Source organism: Oncorhynchus kisutch, linkage group LG20 (assembly GCF_002021735.2).
Source record: "Oncorhynchus kisutch isolate 150728-3 linkage group LG20, Okis_V2, whole genome shotgun sequence".
Lineage (NCBI taxonomy): Eukaryota > Metazoa > Chordata > Actinopteri > Salmoniformes > Salmonidae > Oncorhynchus > Oncorhynchus kisutch.
Window position 1 is genome coordinate 17,229,658 of NC_034193.2, and position 19,190 is coordinate 17,248,847.

Genomic DNA, 19,190 nt, shown 5'->3' on the forward strand with positions numbered 1-19,190 from the left:
TGTTATTGTGAGGTGGAAATGTCTAGGAGCAACAACGGATCAGAGCGAAGTGGTAGGCCACACAAGCTCACAGAATGAGACCATTGAGTGCTGAAGCGCGTACCATGTAAAAATCGTCTGTCCTTGGTTGCAATGTTCACTAGCAAGTTCCAAACTGTGTCTGGAAGAAACATCAGCACAAGAACTGCTTGCCGGGAACTTCATGAAATTAGTTTCCATGGCCGAGCAGTCACACACAAGCCTTAGATCACCATGCGCAATGCCAAGCGTCGGCTGGAGTGGTGTAAAGCTCACAACCATTGGACTGTGGAGCAGAGTAAAACACATTCTCTGGAGTGATGAATCATACTTCACCATCTGACAGTCCAACGGACAAATCTAGGTTTAGTGGATGCCAGGAGAATGCTACCTGCCCGAATGCATAAAGACAACTGAAAAGTTTGGTGTAGGAGGAATAATGGTCTGGATCTGTTTTCATGGTTCGAGCTAGGCCTCTTAGTTCCAGTGAAGGGATATCTTAATGCTACGGCATACAATGACATTCTAGACAATTCTGTGCTTTCAACTTTGTGGCAACAGTTTTGGGAACGCCCGATCCTGTTTGAGCATAAAAATACCCCTGTGCACAAAGCGAGGTCTATACATTAATGGTGTGTCGAGATCAGTGTGGAAGAACTTGACTGGCCTGAACAGAGCCCTGATCTCAACCCCACCGAACACCTTCGGAATGAATTGGAACACTGACTGCGAGGATGGAATGGAAGCAAGTCCCAGCAGCAATATTCCAACATCTAGTGGAAAGCCTTCCCAGAAGAACAGAGGCTGTTATAGCAGCAAAGTGGTGGACCAACTCCATATTAATGCCCATGATTTTGGGATGAGATGTTCGACGAGCAGGTGTCCATATATTTTTGGCCAGGTAGTGTATGTTCCATCACTGGGTAATTATAGTTCTGACATCAATTAGGCTGCATTCTTTATCAATCACTAACCATGTGGTGTGGTAGGGGACCATTTGGCTAGCAATGGTCTTACTGCAGCTACATCATTAATTCATGCTTTGATGTTTAGCCTAAGTAGTTTCCCTGGATCTCTAGGCCTACTGCTAGGTAGGTGTATGGAGTGATGAAGTGTGGGCCATTTCAAAACACTCGTAAGAGAAGAAAAACATGAAGAAACAGAAGATTCAGATTATGTGTGTTTATTTTTTTCAGTTTTATTTTTTTTGTGCAAAAGTTGACTGACACAAAATATACATTCACAATATTAAATGTTTCTGGTTGCAACAATCAAGTATGAATTATCTGTTATAAAATGTGTTACAAAATGTAAAACTATTCTCAACATTGCACACGCCAGAATGATCTTTTCTCGCCTATCTGTAAAGGCTGATGTCAAAACAATACATTTTACGTATTTGTGAAGAATATCACAATATTTTAAGCCACATCACAAAAGGCTCTTAACAGAACAAAGTAACATTCTTAAAAGTCTCGTGGACATGCGCTTCCACGTGTGCGGAGTGTCTGAATCTAGTCAGTGTCATTGCGCCCGGAGCACATCCGCTCTGGGCATCGCTGTCTCAAGTGTCCTCACTACCGAGCGACGGTAAGCGGCATGGGCAGCCTTGCGCGCCCAAGCCCCGTCTGTCAGGTGCATCACAAATGAAGCACACCCTTTTTGGTTTCAAGATCTATAAGATTAATCTCAGTCTTAACTGATAGTACATCTCTCTTTATCCTTTCCCTGTCCGCCGATCGCCTTCTCCTTTATGTACATCAAATCACTGTGGACGCTCGGGCGCCGGGCGAATGGTGCCACGATGCCGTAGGCGTCTCCATTGTCCTTCTTGTTCTTGTTTTTCAGGGACTTACTGCGAAGCATGTCGCAGTACTGCACCGAGACCTTACGGTGGAGGTCCGGGCTCATCTCATTGGGCAGCTTGGCCATGGTGAATAGAGTCTGGAACATTTGATCCACGTTGGTGTTGCGCTTGGCTGAGATCTCAAAGTATGCGCACTGCTCGTCTCCCGCCACCAACTGCTCAATCTCTTCCTTCTGCACCTCCCGGTAAAACTCCCGGTCGCCCTTGTTTCCGCAGATAACAAGAGGAACGTCAATGTTCTCCTTGGTCTTGTTTTTCAGGCACGACTTGGTCTCAATTATCTGTTGCTTGAGCCTCTGCACCTCCTGGAAAGAGTCTCTGTTGTCTAAGCTGAAGACCAGGATAAAGACATCACCTGAAGGGAAACAAGAGGAGCAACGCATTTAGTATCTTAGCTTCTAAGAAACATATTGACATAGGCTACAGTATTTACATGCGTAATGGCACCAGTGGCGCGTTGTGCAGCCAATGCAAAATGCACCCTTGAGGCTACAAAAATGCACGACTACGGATTGCTATTGGACATGCCTTCTTTGAGCCGCATTAACTAGAGATGGAATATTTACCTGTCAGTATGGATAGTCTCCTCATTGCAGGGAACGGGTGGTTGCCTGAGGTATCCAATATGTCCAGTTGGTATACATCTCCCTTAATGCTATACAGTTTCCTGTGAAAGTCCTCGATGGTCGGCGTGTACTGCTCCTCATCGAATCTTCCGTTCAGAAACCGGGACACGATGGCTGTTTTGCCCACCTTGGTGGATCCCAAAATCACCATCCTGCAGCAATTCTTTGCTGGGATATCGAAATCGTTCTCTGAAGGAGACATTTTTTTGATCATGATTCTAAAGTAGCCTAAATAGAGTCAAATGTGTTCGGACACTTCGTTTCGTTTGATAGATTCAGCCAAAGTTGTATTTAACAGTAGGCTACCGTTCGATAGTTCTTAGTGTGCTCTGTTGCGTCTGTCTGAACTACAGTGTGCGCCTGATATTTAAGGTGAAAGCGGAGCCCTCCCTCTCCGGACGTCACGGGTTTCAGTGCTCCTTTGAGCAGAATGCAAAATGTAATATAGGTTCCCACTGATGCATCAGTCAGTTCCAGTCTGAGACTGAGAACGGCTGACCAACTAACTACCTTGGGGACTGGGACAGCAAAGCATTGTAGCTTAAAGCACATGAGAAGACGGAGATAAACAAAGCATTGACTCGACTTTGACAGTTGGGCATCCGTATATTTATCTTCATCTATTGTTAGTAATATTGTGCGTAATGCCCGCTTTCTGTAATATTACATTGTTAATAAATTACACCATTTCCGTCATTTAGACTACTCTTGGACATTCTGTTTGGAATGATGATGGACCTTGGACAACTTTAGTAATAGTAAATCTACAGAACGGAAGTGAGGACTTGTGACTCAAAATAACACTCTCCATACCAGCCAATTCCTATGCGTCAGTGCAGTGGGCCTACACAATCTGTCCTTTTACTATTTAACTGTGTCAGATCGTTTGTTTGATTAAAAGGAAAACTGCCCATGCACATTCAGACAGGTGGAAATGAAATTGTAATTCTAGCCATGAACTAATTTAATTCAAGTGTAACAAAATGTAGCCTTGTATTATTCAACAGTGCACTTAGTTGATTCCTATTAAGCTAACACGAATACGTTTTGTTAAAGGGACATTGGAAACATTCGTTTCCTACCCTGTAAGCAGTCTATGGAAAAGGTATGACAGCAATCCATGCTTTGGTTTTGTTTACCTGGGCACTGTTTCAATTGCTAACTGCTTATTAGCATTTATGGCACAAATCCAATGCAAGTCAATGGTACCTATATTAGTATTTTTGCGCTTCATGCCCAATCATTTCTTAAGTATCTATAAATTAGTAGTTCTTAATTCAAGGCCTGTCAAAAAAAGTGTTGTTGTGCATGAAGAACATGTGTATTTACAAAGCCTACCACAAGGGGGCACTCATGTTATGACCCATACATGTGCCTTGGCAAACATGCTTTGTGTGATTATTAGCCATAGACGCAGTATTTAGAGATGGTTCTCTCAGTGTGTGGCTGCATAATGCATAGCCATTGTGTGTACACATATCTGCGCTTACATGTGTTCCTGTATGCATATTTGTCCTGTTTCACTGCATGTACAAGTGTGAGGTGTGAAATGGAAATGTGTTTTTTTGCACACCCCAACTCCCTGTGAGACTCGGGTCACAGCCAATGGTTGCGTGCCATGTCATCAAGTATGTCATCGACTGACAGATTGCTATAACATATAATGTGGTTAGCTGCTACATGAGATAGCTATCCAGGCATTGTAAGATTAAGCACACGTGAGCTACGCCTGGGCAGAGGAATGCACCCAAGGCGTGGGCCAAATGTCCCCTCTCTGTTCCGAAATTCTAAATATGCGAACAAAGTTCTTCGATAGTCGCCGCATCCAGATACCTTCCTTTTACGTGCGCCTGTCCACGAGAGACTAGGTATAGGCTAGAGGCAAGGCCCCCCACATGTTTGAGATACCCCTACCCAAGGTAGAACAAAACACAACTGTGTTTTTTCACATGCCTAATAACCATATATGAAATGGATGGTTGTGTAGAAATATTTGACTGCAAAAGTGGTTAAATTGATATTGTGACACACAGTCAAAAAGTACAGAATATGCCTGGCTGGAGGGGGGATTAGCAACATACATTCATGTAACCCATTAGTGCTGATATTGCAAAATTTGGACTAGTGGAGTTGGCCTATCGAGGAAGGTGTTTTTGATGATTGGCCACTAGCCTAGTAATCAGTATGTAACTTCAACCCTCCCTGAGGTGGCAGAGGCATCCCCACTGGCTGACTCACTGAAGTGGACTTCCAAGTGGGACGTGTGCCGGCCTCTCAGCGAAACCACTGGTGGGTTATGAAAGAGAATCCAGAGGTACTGTGACCCAATGTACCCACAACCTGTTTATGATGACTTAACCAGGGTCTCTCTGACCCGGAGCCTGGTGCACAGGTAATGACCCAATATTAGAAACAGGTCAATAATATACCATGATGATTTTGATTGATTGGAGAAAAAAAATCACCACTGTAAAGCGTCAAGCAGCTACTGGCTTTATGTGGTTTCGCACCACAGGGCTCCTCAGTGTCCCCCCGCTGCTAAATAGCTTTTGATTGTGCCCGGTCCCCAGAGGCAGCCGGCCAGCCTCGTGGTAAACGGGAAAAAGAGTTGAGCACAGCTTGTAAGAAGAACGGGGGAAAAGGAATTGAACCTCTCTTTCCCTGCAATTTATCCTCTTGTTCCCTTTTCATCGGTCGGTAATGTATTGCTCTGGTCTGCAGTGACAGCTCACTAACTGCTCTCTCGCTTTCTCTTTGCGGTGTTTGCTGAGGAGAGGTAGCTACTGTACAATGCATTCGGAGAGTATTCAGACCCCTTCCCTTTTTCCCACATCGTTTGTTACTGCCTTATTACAAAATCGATTAAATATATAATTTTCCTCACTATACCCCATAATGACAAAGCGAAAACAGGTAATACATTTTTGCAAATGCATTAAAAACAAAAAACTGAAATATCACATGGACATACAACGCCGTTCAAAAGTTTGGGGTCACTTAGAAATGTCCTTGTTTTCCATGAAAATGTACATGAAATGAGTTGCAAAATGAATAGGAAATATAATCAAGACATTGACAAGATTATAAATAATGATTTTTAATTGAAATAATAATTGTGTCCTTCAAACTTTGCTTCGTCAAATAATCCTCCATTTGCAGCAATTACAGCCTTGCAGACCTTTGGCATTCTAGTTGGCAATTTGTTGAGGTAATCTGAAGAGATTTCACTCCATGCTTCCTGAAGCACGTTCCACAAATTGGATTGGATTGATGGGCATTTCTTACATACCATACGGTCAAACTGATCCCACAACAGCTCAATAGGGTTGAGATCCGGTGACTGTGCTGGCCACTCCATTATAGACAGAATACCAGCTGACTGCTTCTTCCCTAAATAGTTCTTGCATAGTTTGGAGCTGTGCTTTGGGTCATTGTCCTGTTGTAGGAAGAAATTGGCTCCAATTAAGGACCGTCCACAGGGTTTGGCATGGCGTTGCAAAATGGAGTGATAGCCTTCCTTCTTCAAGATCCCTTTTACCCTGTACAAATCTCCCACTTTACCACCACCTAAGCACCCCCAGATCCTCACATTGCCTCCACCATGCTTGACAGATGGTGTCAAGCAATCCTCCAGCATCTTTTCATTTTTTCTGCGTCTCACAAATGTTCTTCTTTGTGATCCGAACTCCTCAAACTTAGATTCGTCTGTCCAGTGTCTGTGTTCTTTTGCCCATCTTAATCTTTTCTTTTTATTGGCCAGTCTGAGATATGTCTTTTTCTTTGTAACTCTGCCCAGATGGCCAGCATCCCGGAGTCGCCTCTTCACTGTTGACGTTGAGACTGGTGTTTTGCGGATACTATTTAATGAAGCTGCCAGTTGAGGACTTGTGAGGCGTCTGTTTCTCAAACTAGACACTCTAATGTACTTGTCCTCTTGCTCAGTTGTGCACCGGGGCCTGCCACTCTTCTTTGAGCTGTTCTGTGAAGGGAGTAGTACACAGCGTTGTACGAGATCTTCCGTTTCCTGTCAATTTCTCGCATGGAATAACCTTAATTTACGTTTCTTATTTTTAATACATTTGCAAAAATGTCTACAAACCTGTTTTTGCTTTGTCATTATGGGGTATTGTGTGTAGATTGATGAGGGGGGAAAACCATTTAATCAATTTTAGAATAATGCTGTAACATAACAAAATGTGGAAAGTCAAGGGGTCTGAATACTTTCCGAATGCACGTATATTCACGAGCGCTCCAATGTATACATGTTTTGAAAGCTTAAAACAAGCATTTCATAAATGTAAATGTTCCTATGTTGTATTCCTATGACTAGCGAGATATTGGTGATGAGATGATATTTTGTAAAAAGGTGGCCTATTTTAGCACGCACAGTATCTGGATCTTCCCTTTTTCTACTGCAGCTTCATTTTAGTTGAGTCATTTAGCAGTTACTCTCATCCATCACTCTTATAAAGAGTGACTTATAGGAGGATTTAGCGTAAAGTTCCAGATTTTTTCAAGTAGTCTGCTTGAGATTTGAACCCGTAACCTTGGTTATTGGCCCAACGCTTTTAACTGCTAGGCTACCTGCTGCTCTGTAATAGACTGGTACTATGTAGTCAGCTAGATAGCTATACATATTGCCAGCCATACATATTGCCGGCCAGTAAATAAATAATTTAGCTAATAAAAGCAGAATCTAATTTGTGTTAATAAGCTAACCCCATCCATTTTTTGTCATATGATAATGGTATTTGGTCCTATTATTATGGCAGGGGTCAAAGACAGGCAGTAGTGAGAGAGAGAGCGTCACCCATGCTGAGGCAGGGAGAGGACGAACAGATCGTCAAGTGAGAATTTGAATTATAAGGCACTATCAGTTCAACTCCTCATCTTTGCTGACTAAGTGCTATAACAAATGTTGCCTACATTCAGATTGAATTTGGTTGTCATGGTAGGGGCCAGAGTGAGAGGGAAGCGTGGGGAAGGGTACACAAAGAATAATTGTTTTTGACATTAAAGGGCTCAAATCAATCAGATCCGCTTTAGCCAACATCTGCATAGAGCTGGAACTGGGTTAGAGGTGTCAAATCCACAAGTGGCTCCTGGTATTACACCTAAAGCGGACATTGCCAGAGATCCCATGCAGCCTGGTTTTAGAACACTGGAATGTCAGATGTAACCTACACCCTGATTAGGATGACACAAATCCTAATTATTTCCTTTATGATTTTTCTATTTGAGCTGAATTATTTCTATATAGCCTCCACTTTCTCGTTCTAATAACAGGAGTGGGGTGGATGTAGCTTCATGACAATGATCGCGAGAGCAGCTGCTCACCGATTGGACGGCTCCAACTTCTGACAATGCCAAAACATCTGACACTCCCAAATTATCTGGGTGTCTGCTATTACTGGTTAAGACTTGACCTGATTGAATCTAGGCCTAAATGTATAAAGATGGGGTGTGGTGGTGACTTTCTGAACTGTTAAAGAGATTCTCCAGAACCTTTTAGCCAGTAGTTCTGAAAGTAGCTCTCATGAGCCAAAACTGGTCCCTGAAAATTGCGTACTGAGTCACATTTGTTCAGATATGTGCACCAAGTCACTGCTCGCTCTCTCACTCTATGTGTGCATCTTGCTAGCTGTCACTCAAATGGCGAGGGGCATTGGCTGAAACTCGAATTTCTAGGAGGCTGGCCTACATGGGGGAAAATATAGGGAAAATGGCGCAGCACAGCTTCCAGAAAACAGTCGCTTTACAACTAGGGATTTTGTGGCTATTTGAGGTAAAACAGTAATTCTGCTCATAGATTATGCATGTACTGTATGAACTTAACATTGACACATCCAACCCAAAGTCTCATATTTAAAAAAGATATACTCGTTGACAAAGTTCCGGAGCATGTCTTTAAAGGCTAAATACAGCCGTTTTTATATCAGTGTCACAATTAAGTACCTTAATGTAATACTTTTCTAATAAAATTGACAAAAATAGCTTTTTAACAAAAAACTTTCTCAAGCAAGAATTTTGCTAGGACTGTCTGGGAGTGGTCAGAGTGGAGAGGGGAAAACTAACTAATAACTAGCTGTTATTGGCGATATTGGTGATGTCACCAGGCAAGCCAAAACTCTTGCTGGTTGAAAGTACAAATGACAAAAAAAATGTCTCTATTCAATCTGTAAAGCTAAAATGTTGCAGAGTTCAAAATATACATTTTAAGTTAATTTGTGATGGAACCGACATATGCAGCGTTTATTGTGAATACCGTTTCTGCTAAAGCAGGAACATTGCCTTCAAATTTAAATCACGCCGTAAAGCTGAACTTCTGCAATGCAGATTTTATAGAGCCCTTAGTTGCACCAGCTGTTGTATATTATACAAAATACAGGAAAACAGAATTTGGGCCTTTTAAGAGTAAGGGGAAAGAGGTATACCTAGTCAGTTGTACAACAATGCCTTCAACTGAAATGTGTCTTCCACATTTAACCCAACCCCTTTGAATCAGAGAGGTGCGGGGGGCTGCCTTTAATCGACATCCACGTCTTCGGTGCCTGGCGAACAGTGGGTTAACTGCCTTGCTCAGGTGTAGGACGACAGATTTTTACCTCGTCAGATCTGGGATTCAACGCTATAACCATTAGGTTACCTGCCACCTAAGAACACAGTAATAGTAATATAGAAAGAATTGGTATTTCAGTTGTGATTGGGGTATATTTTTGGATGTCAACCCCCCAATATGCAATCAAAAGTTACGCCCTTGTCTCTAAAGCAATACAGGCACATAGCAATGGAACACACTCAGTGCCAATGGCTCCACAGAAACAGCAGAAGAAACTGAACCTTTTAATCATGATGCATTATGCATGTTTATTTCACGCAATAGACTAGAACAAACAATCGACTGTATAGATATGACATTGTGTGCGAGAGAGGCTGCAGAAGAGACAGTCAAGCACAGCTAAATAAAAAGAGCCCTTTCCGATAGCATGGCGAAGGATTTCTAAGAAATGACAGTGAATGCAGACAAGACATGACACATTAAAAAGGAGTTAAAATAAAAAAACGTATAACCGGTTAGGTAGCGGTGGACACAGAGGGCCTTTATTACAGAGCTTAAGGGATGAGACAGAACATTGACACAGAGAGAAGGAGAGGTGATCTCTTTAACACTGTAGGAGGGAACCAGGGAAGGAGACAGGACCCTGACATGAAAGACAGGGTTCAATTTCCCACTGCTGTATCCACCCATCCTTCACCTCCCTCGTTCCACATTACAAATGAGAGGAAGAAATGACATATTCACTTTCCCTGTGAATGTGAAAAAAACCCGCAGGGAGCGAGACCACAAAACACACATAGAAAAAAAGATGACCACTGGGCCATTTTAATGTCAGATAACGATCTGTGATAGAAGACAAGGATGCAGGTGACTGGTTACGGGTCCAGAGGCGATGGAGGAGAATAATGTGGAACACAAAATGTACAAAGCAAACAGAGGACTTCAAACAGACGGATTACAAAGGACTCTGGATGTGTGGGACAGAGAGAAGCAGAGGCAGGCAGGGGACACACAGCTTGGTGCATCAGCAGTTGCAGCCATGCTGGGGGATTGCTACACAGACGGTGATGGGAATACAACACTCATACTGGGAAGTTGCCCTGTACAAACACGGGTTCCCACAAGCTGCAAAACATGGGGTGTCCAGAGTTCACATTACACTTAACACTGGCCAGCTGCTGGATGCAGGAGGTGTGTTGATCTGGTGTTTGAGACAGTTTTTTGTAAGCAGATGTAATTCTGTAAGTCACAGGGCTCTCCAACCCTTGTCCTGGAGAGCTACCCTCCTCTTATACGTTTTCACTTCAACCCCAGTTGTAACTAACCTGATTCAGCTGATCAACCAGCTAATTATTAGAATCAGGTGTGCTAGATTAGTGCTGGAGTGAACAGGAAAAAGGTTGGAGAGCCCTGGTGCAAGACAAGTTACACAATCTGTTTTGGAATGTTTAGTAGATGCCACTAGTTTCTAATATACCTTCTCTGCATTCACCTCTTCCAGACATGTTCAAACACCTTATGGCCATTGGTGAAGTGAACATTCATGTATCTGGTAGTTTCTAGTGTGTGTTTATACCTTTTTTGGTCGTCTTTAATGGTCTAGTTAAACATTCCTTGCAACCACCCATCCCTTCCAGTCAAAACCCCAAACAATGACTGAAGGCATACTAGTATTTATCTGGTAGTTTCTAGTGTGTAGTTATACCAAGTTTGGTAGTTTTTAGGGTCTAGTTATACCTTCCCTGCACCCACCCATCCCTCCCAGACAGAACCCCAGACCATGACTCATGGCAGAGCTGCTGTTCCATCAATGTTTATTAAGGGTTTGCATAGCAACAAGTCTGACTGTGTGTGACTACCTGGTACCATCATAACCCAGTTAACTAAATAACAAGCAGACTTAATAATTACATACAATTATTCAAATAATAGCATCAGTCAAGCAATCAATCTGGCAAGTGTGCTTAAGAGCGTCTGGGAGAGTCTTCATTGGTCATATTTCCTGGTCTGATTGTAAACAGACTGGGAAATAAATGGTCTGGTATATTTGTTTCGGCTGCGTAACTGTGTTGGAGCAAATCAGTGAGCAGCTGCTGTTACGGTCATTGTCACTGAAACCACACCAGTCCGTCCGTATATCCCACCCACGTCAGAAGTTCAGAACGACTCAGTGAATACAATGGCAATGTCAACTCCCCCCGGGGACACAGTGCTGCACCGCAGGGGAACTTACTGCTCTTTAAATGGTCCATGTACATTCTCCTCCCTTTCTCTCTCTCCCCATCTTTCACTCGCTCTTCCAGAGTGAGCCTGAATTGGCCACAGTAAAAGTTTCTGCATCCATAACATGAAGAAAAAAGCAAAAGTGTCTGTCTGACCACAGCCTCACATTGGTCTATTGATATGGCTTTCCCCAACCCTTTAATCAGTGGGCGCGTCACACAGGTCCATCTAAAACCTCAATGAGTAAGTGTGCTTCTCATCTGATCCTAGGATATTCACCCCCCTTGGTATTTTTCCTACTTTGGTGTCTTACAACCTGGAATTAAAATAATTTGTGCGTGTGTGTGTGTGTGGGGGGGGGGGGGGGGGGGGGGTGTATCATTTGATTTACACATCATGCCTACCACTTTGAAGATGAAAAATAGAGAAAAAAGAAGAGAAAAAAACAACACTTGAGCTTGCATAACTATTCACCCCCCCAAAGTCAATACTTTGTAGAGCCACACCTTTTGCCACAATTACAGCTGCAAGCCTCTCGGGGTATGTTTCTATACGCTTGGCACATCTAGCCAATGGGATTTTTTCCCATTCTTCAAGGCAAAACTGCTCCACCTCCTTCAAGTTAGATGGGTTCCGCTGGTGTACAGCAATCTTTAATACCACAGATTCTCAATTGGATTGAGGTCTGGGCTTTGACTAGGCCATTCCAAGACATTTAAATGTTTCCACTTCAACCATTCGAGTGTTGCTTTAGCAGTATGCTTAGGGTCATTGTCCTGCTGGAAGGTGAACCTCCGTCCCAGTCTCAAATCACTGGAAGACTGAAAAAGGTTTCCCCTCAAGAATATCCACGTATTTAGCGCTATCCATCATTCCTTCAATTCTGACCAGTTTCCCAGTCCCTGCCGATGAAAAACATGGTGTTCTCGACATGATGAGAGGTGTTGGGTTTGCGCCAGGCATAGCATTTTCCTTGATGGCAAAAAAGCTCAAATTTAGTCTCATCTGACCAGAGTACCTTCCATATGTTTGAGGAGTCTCCCACGTGCCTTTTGACGAACACAAAACCTGTATGCTTATTTTTTTCTTTAAGCAATGGCTTTTTTTCTGGACACTCTTCCATAAAGCCCAGCTCTGTAGAGTGTACGGCTTAAAGTGGTCCTATGGGCAGATACTCCAATCTCCACTGTGGAGCTTTGCAGCTCCTTCAGGGTTATCTTTGGTCTTTTTTTGCCTCTCTGATTAATGCCCTCCTTGCCTGGTCTGTGAGTTTTGGTGTACCGGCCCTCTCTTGGCAGGTTTGTTGTGGTGCCATATTCTTTCTATTTTTAAATAACAGATTTAAATGGTGCTCCTTGGGTTGTTCAAAGTTTCTGATATATTTGTAGAACCTAACCCTTACCTGTACTTCTCCACAACTTTATCCCTGACCTGTTTGGAGAGCTCCTTGGTCTTCATGGTGCCGCTTGCTTGGTGGTGTCCCTCGCTTAGTGATGTTGCAGACTCTGGAGCCATTCAGAACAGGTGTAAATATATTGAGATCATGTGACACTTAGATTGCACACAGATGGACTTATTTTAACTAATTATGTGACTTCTGAAGGTAATTGGTTGCACCAGATCTTAACTAGGGGCTTCATAGCAAAGGGGGTGAATACATATGCACGCACCACTTTCCTGTTTATATTTTAGAATTTTTCTAAACAAGTAATTTTTTTCATTTCTCTTCACCAATGTGGACTATTTTGTGAATGGCCATTACATGAAATCCAAATAAAAATCCATTTAAATTACAGCTTGTAATGCAACAAGATAGGAAAAACGCCAAGGGGGTTGATTATTTTTGCAAGGCACTGTATAAACAACAAAGGTCTCTGGTCAAAAGTAGTGCACTTAATAGGGGATGTAGTGCTATTTAGAACATATACTTCAGTTATAATGTTGATGGTGTGTTAATCAACAACACAGAACACAAGACAGACAGACAGACTGGTAATGAAACAACAGTTCAGGTAGTTATGGGATCAGATCTGTATTTACAGTTTCATTAAGATACATGGGACTCTGCAAACATAGCCATGCAGAAGATATTATGGAATGATTGTCTTTTGAGATAAAAACTACACGACTAAATAGTGTGAAATATGAAAACTACAGAGCATTCAATTTAAAAGCTGAAAACGATTGATCCAGCCCTTGCATTGTTAAGACTTGCTATTAAAATACTGCAAGCAGGGATCAAAGTTTTTATAAAGAGAAGTAGAATATCTTGGAATTGGGCCAGGAGGAAGACTGTGTACTTGATCTTTGCCAGAATACAAAAACACCCTCCATCCCTTCTCTCTCTCTCTAGCCCACCTCTGGTGCTCTGTGTAGCAGGCTGACGTGGTGTGTGGCCTGGTAGTCAGTCTGGTAGTCTCTGATCTGTAGGTATGATCCTCGGACAAACACAGTTCATCCTTCCTCTTTATTTGTGCTTGCAGCACTGTGCTCTCTGTCGATAGATCTCCTCGGTGAAAGGTCTGTAAAAACCAGAGAAAAAACCCCACATAAACAGGAGAAGAGAGTATTACTGTTCCTCCACCGTACCAACCCCTGCCTGGAGCCCCGTGTGTGTCTGTAAAAGGTGTCCCTCCTCCTGCATGTTATCCATTGATGTACAATTTTCTGCACCATTGAGCCTCCCTCTAAGGCCACGTCCTATATAGAAATTTGACTGCAGGGCCACTCTCCCTCCCCACCGATGGACTGGCAACAGGTAGGTGGAGACTGGGGAGGGATATGTTTTGAGTGGGAAGGACAGGGACAGGTACAGTAAACAGAGCTACCTATTATTTTACTAGTCTGTAAAGGAGTGGGAGGTAGGACATCAAATATTGAGGGATGTTTGGGATGAGAATTGAGCTTACAAATGTATGTTAACAATAACGCTTATTTAAATTCAACGTGAATCAACAATATCTGTGAACGCCTTGAGAGGGAATACAATGGCATAGAAATGTAATCTCATCCTAGTTCTGCAGTGCACTGGCACCCGACTGAAATAGAACACGGACTTGATTGACACACACTTAGTTTCATGTAGAGTGATTGTGAATGCAGTATCAGGGAAATGCAATCTCAGCATCTTCTGATACATATCTTCTTCCCTGAGTCTCCTTGATGTTTGTTTTGATAGGTGAGTAAATGAGTATGTCTTTATGTGTCCCTGTGTTGATGACCGGTCTGGTGTGTCATCCAAAGACAGGCAGCTAACAATCACCTTTCTGTTGTCCATCACTGGGGGTGTTGATGTCTCTTGCTCACACACAGCCACATGCTCCACCGACAGCACGCACATACCACACCCACAAGCGCACACACACACGCTCCCACGACCGCACACACACACACTCTCATGAGGACTGCCACTGCAAAGGAAGACCCAGAGTTACCTCTGCTGCAGAGGATAAGTTCATTAGAATTACCAGCCTCATAAATTGCATCCAAAATAAATAAATGGTTAACAGAATTCAAATAACAGACATCTCAACATCAACTGTTCAGAGGAGACTGGGTGAATAAGGCCTTCATGGTCAAATTCCTGAAAAGGAACCACTGCTAAAGGACACCAATAAGAAGAGATTTGTTTGCGCCAAGAAACACGAGCAATGGACATTAGACCGGTGGAAATCTGTCCTTTGGCTCCAACCGCTGTGTCTTTGTGAGACGCAGAGTAGGTGAACGGATGATCTCTGCATGTGTGGTTCCCACCGTGAAGCATGGAGGAGGAGCTGTGAAGGTGCTTTGCTGGTGACACTGTCTGTGATTTATTTAGAATTCAAGGCACACTTAACGAGCATGGCTACCACAGCATTCTGCAGCGATACGCCATCCCATCTAGTTTGCGCTTAGTGGAACTATCATTTGTCTTTCAACAGGACAATGACCCAACACACATCCAGGCAGCGTAAGGGCTATTTGACCAAGAAGGAGAGTGATGGAGTGCTGAAATCAGATGACCTGGCCTCCACAATCCCCCAACCTCAACCCAATTGAGATGGTTTGGGATGAGTTGGACAGCAGAGTGAAGGAAAAGCAGCCAACAAGTGCGCAGCATATGTGGGAACTCCTTCAAGGATGTTGGAAAAGCATTCCAGGTGAAGCTGGTTGAGAGAATGCCAAGAGTGTGCAAAGCAGTCATCAAGGCAAAGGGTGGCTGCTTTGAAGAATATAAAATATATTTTGATTAACACTTTTTTGGTTACAACATGTGTTATTTCATAGTTTTGATGTCTTCACTATTATTCCACAATGTAGAAAAACTCTTGAATGAGTAGGTGTGTCCAAACTTTTGACTGGTATTGTACTAAACTAAAATATAAACGCAACATATAAAGTGTTGGTCCCATGTTTCATGAGCTGAAATAAAACATACAGAAATGTTCCACGCAACCCCACGACCTCCACATCCGTCTTTTTATTTATTTAGCCTTTATTTAACTAGGCAAGTCAGTTAAGAACAAATTCTTATTTACAATGACGGCCTACCCCGGCCAAACCCTTCCCTAACCCTGACGACGTTGGGCCAATTGTGCGCCGCCCTATGGGATTCCCGATCACGGCCGGTTGTGATACAGTAGTAGTGATGCCTCTAGCACTGAGATGCAGTGCCTTAGACCGCTTAACCACTCGGGAGCCCTGCCGGATCAGAGACTTGTCCCAAAGCCATTCCTGCATCGTCTTTGCTGTTTGCTTATGGTTGTTGCAAACTCCTAGTCGGCTGTCATGTGCCTTTTACTGAGGAGTGGCTTCCGTCTGGCCACTCTACCAGAAAAGGCCAGAATGGTGCAGTGCTGCAGAGATGGTTGCCCTTCTCCAGATCCGTGCCTTGACACAATCCTGTCCCAGAGTGCTGACATGCTCTATAAACTGTTGGACCTTATTTAGGCAGGTGCCTTCTGGAACGTTCCTCCATCTCTGACACTCTCCATCCAAGCTTGTAGTGTCATACCCAAGAAGACTCAAGGCTGTAATCGCTGCCAAAGTACTGAGTAAACGGTCTGAATACTTGTGATATTAACGTTATATTTTTGCTTTGTCATTAGGGTATTGTGTGTAGATTGATGTGGGAAAGAAATAACTTAATCCATTTTAGAATAAGGCTGTAACGTAACAAAATGTGGAAAGGGTCAAGGGGTTTGAATACTTTCCCGAAAGCACATAAATACAGTGTATGTATGTGGACCCCCATTCAAATGAGTGGATTGGGCTATTTCAGCCACAACCGTTGCTGACAGGTGTATGAATGAAATCGAATACACAGCCATGCAATCACCATAGAAAAAACATTGGCTGTAGAATGGCCTTACTGAAGAGCTCAGTGACTTTCGATGAGGCACAGTCATAGGATGCCACCTTTTCAACAAGTCAGTTTGTCAAATTTCTGCCTTGCTAGAGCTGCCCTGGTCAACTGTAAGTGCTGTTATTAGGAAGTGGAAACATCTAGGAGCAACAACGGCTCAGCCGCGAAGATGTAGGCCACACAAGCTCACAGAACGGGACCGCCAAGTGCTGAAGTGCGTAGCCCATCCTCTTTCTATTCTGGTTAGAGCCCGTTTGCTCTGTTCTATGAAGAGAGTAGTACACAGCATTGTACGAAATCTTCAGTTTCTTGGCAATTTCTCGCATGGAATAGCCTTCATTTCTCAGAAGAAAGTTCTTTGTTTCTGGCCATTTTGAGCCTGTAATCGAATCCACAAATGCTGATGCTCCAGATACTCATCTAGTCTAAAGGCCAGTTCTATTGCTTCTTTAATCAGAACAACAGTTTTCAGCTGTACTAACATAACTGAAAAAGGGTTTTCTAATGATCAATTAGCCTTCTAAAATGATATACTTGGATTAGCTAACACAACGTGCTATTTGGAACACAGGAGTGATGGTTGCTGATAATGGGCCTCTGTATGCCTTTGTAGATACTCCATAAAGTTTTTAAAAAACGTTTAAAAACAAAATAAACAAAATAAAAAATTCCGTTTCCTGCTACAATAGTCAATTACAACATTAACAATGTCTACACACTGTGCTTTTTATCAATTTGATGTAATTTTAATGGACCCCAAAAAATTGCTTTCTAAGTAAGCCCAAACTTTTGAACGGTAGTGTGTGTATATATATAAAAATGACCCATCCACCTCTTTGGAGGATAAAAATAAACATTTTGAAACGTTTTTTTATTTTTTATGTCTCATCGCATATTACCTACAGATTCTGGACCTGTCTGCTCACTCCATCTCTCACTAATATAACGTTTAAGAACGCTTGCGGGGGAGTTTGATCAGGGACAGGAAGACAAAACGTTTCTCTTTATCCTCACTCAACCCTTTCATGTGTGCAGCACGAGGGAGTGTGGATTTGTATGGGCTTGATGTGACTCAGCATTGAGACAGATGTTGGTCTGCTAACAGTAACAACTGTTATAGAAACACTTTGTCACTCGGAACTAAACTGTGACTGTAAAGTTAAAATTCTGTCATTGTAAAAACCGAGGGAAAAACCCATAGGGAGGCTGGATTGTGATAAGCCTATTGGGCTTTTCTTTTCTTTTTTCAACTTAGTTGTATAAGTCATCCCACATCATCATGATTAAAATCACATTGATCTGATGCAACACATGCTAAGAAACAACCAAACTTAACAAGGCCAATCAAGGAGATCAACATGCAACTTTATTTATGTCAATTTTAGTCATTTAGCACAGTGGTTCTCAACTGGTTTTGCCTCGGGACCCAAATTGAAACAGTTTGTTTCATTCACGACCCAATATTTGAATCGCAAAAACAAATTGACAAAATACATGGAACATTTTTGTTTATGCTATATTGATAGTAAATGTAGCAATTATATGACAAGAGAACAACATCCCCGCCTCTTTCATTGTCAATAATACAATTTTGCTCATATTTTTGATGAATAATGTTAAACTCACTGGCTTGAGACCATAAAATCAACCAAAATAGTGCTGCTAATAGCTCTATATTGAAAATGCTGTGATTGAAGAAACATTTTTCAGATATTAAAGCATAAAAAAATGTAAGTTCATTATCATTTCTACTCACTTTCTACCTGGTTTAAGTTGTTAACGTTCAGACTGGAGTATTTTTTCACCAGATTTTCTATAATCATTTGTAACTCAAGATACCGGCGACCCATTAACAAAATGTGGGTGGTGACTCACCACTTGAGAATAGCTGATTTAGCAGACGCTCTTATTCAGAGTGACATACAGGAGCAATTAGGGTTAAGTGCCTTGCCCAAGGGCACATTGACAGATTTTTCAACTAGCCAGCTCGGGAATTTGAACCAGAGACCTTTCGGTTAATGGCCCTTACCTAGGCTACCTCCTGCCCTGTAAGTGTCAGTCCATTTAACTGGATGTGATCTGATAGTGTCTGCATTGACGCAGCCAGCTTGTTCAGCGCCTCTCAAGGCTACGAACCCTGTTCACCGCTGAGACAGAAGAGTGTGATAAGATAGCCACAGTGAACAGACAGAAAACAAGAGAGAGATGCTTACCCCTCAAAGATGATGGCCACTTGGTATGATATGGCTACCACTGCTGTCAGCACCAACCCCACCGGACTGGCATTCCTGGAGGAGGGAGATGAGCATTATAATATGGTCACAATATGTACATTTATTCATAAAGTAAATATGTTATTCCATTGGCAAATGATACAATCTGATTATGTAGGTCAGGGGTGGGGAACGTTTGGCCTCCGGGCCGTATACGGCCTACGAGACCGTTTGACCACCCACACACCTCCCCCAAAGCTTTGGCGGTACCAGACAGCTCGTCATCATCGAGCACCTGTAGATCATAAAAATGACTACAGTAAAGAAAAGAAAAGTAGAT

At 42.6% G+C, this 19,190-nt stretch overlaps 2 protein-coding genes across 12 annotated transcripts in view; both read right to left on the reverse strand.

Moving 5' to 3' along the window:
• Positions 1-1,185: 1,185 nt before the first annotated feature.
• Positions 1,186-3,023, reverse strand: rasd1 (RAS, dexamethasone-induced 1). Its single transcript, XM_020453956.2, has 2 exons — positions 2,452-3,023; positions 1,186-2,240 (listed from the first exon to the last, which is right to left on the reverse strand). The coding sequence occupies exons 1-2, from the start codon at positions 2,723-2,725 to the stop codon at positions 1,714-1,716; spliced, it is 801 nt and encodes a 266-aa protein (XP_020309545.1). The 5' UTR covers positions 2,726-3,023; the 3' UTR covers positions 1,186-1,713.
• A 10,279-nt stretch (positions 3,024-13,302) lies between these two features.
• pemt (phosphatidylethanolamine N-methyltransferase) overlaps positions 13,303-19,190 on the reverse strand; it is a 75,585-nt gene continuing 69,697 nt past the window's right edge. For 10 of the 11 annotated variants that reach the window (XM_031799376.1, XM_020454219.2, XM_031799377.1 and 7 more), the window contains 2 exons: positions 18,851-18,925; positions 13,303-13,815 (listed from right to left, as the gene is read on the reverse strand). In XM_031799376.1, the coding sequence (XP_031655236.1) occupies positions 18,854-18,925 (72 nt within the window). In that variant the 3' untranslated portion in view covers positions 13,303-13,815; positions 18,851-18,853. The remainder of the gene's footprint in view (positions 13,816-18,850; positions 18,926-19,190) is intronic. The other variant, XM_020454220.2, reaches the window with a different exon arrangement.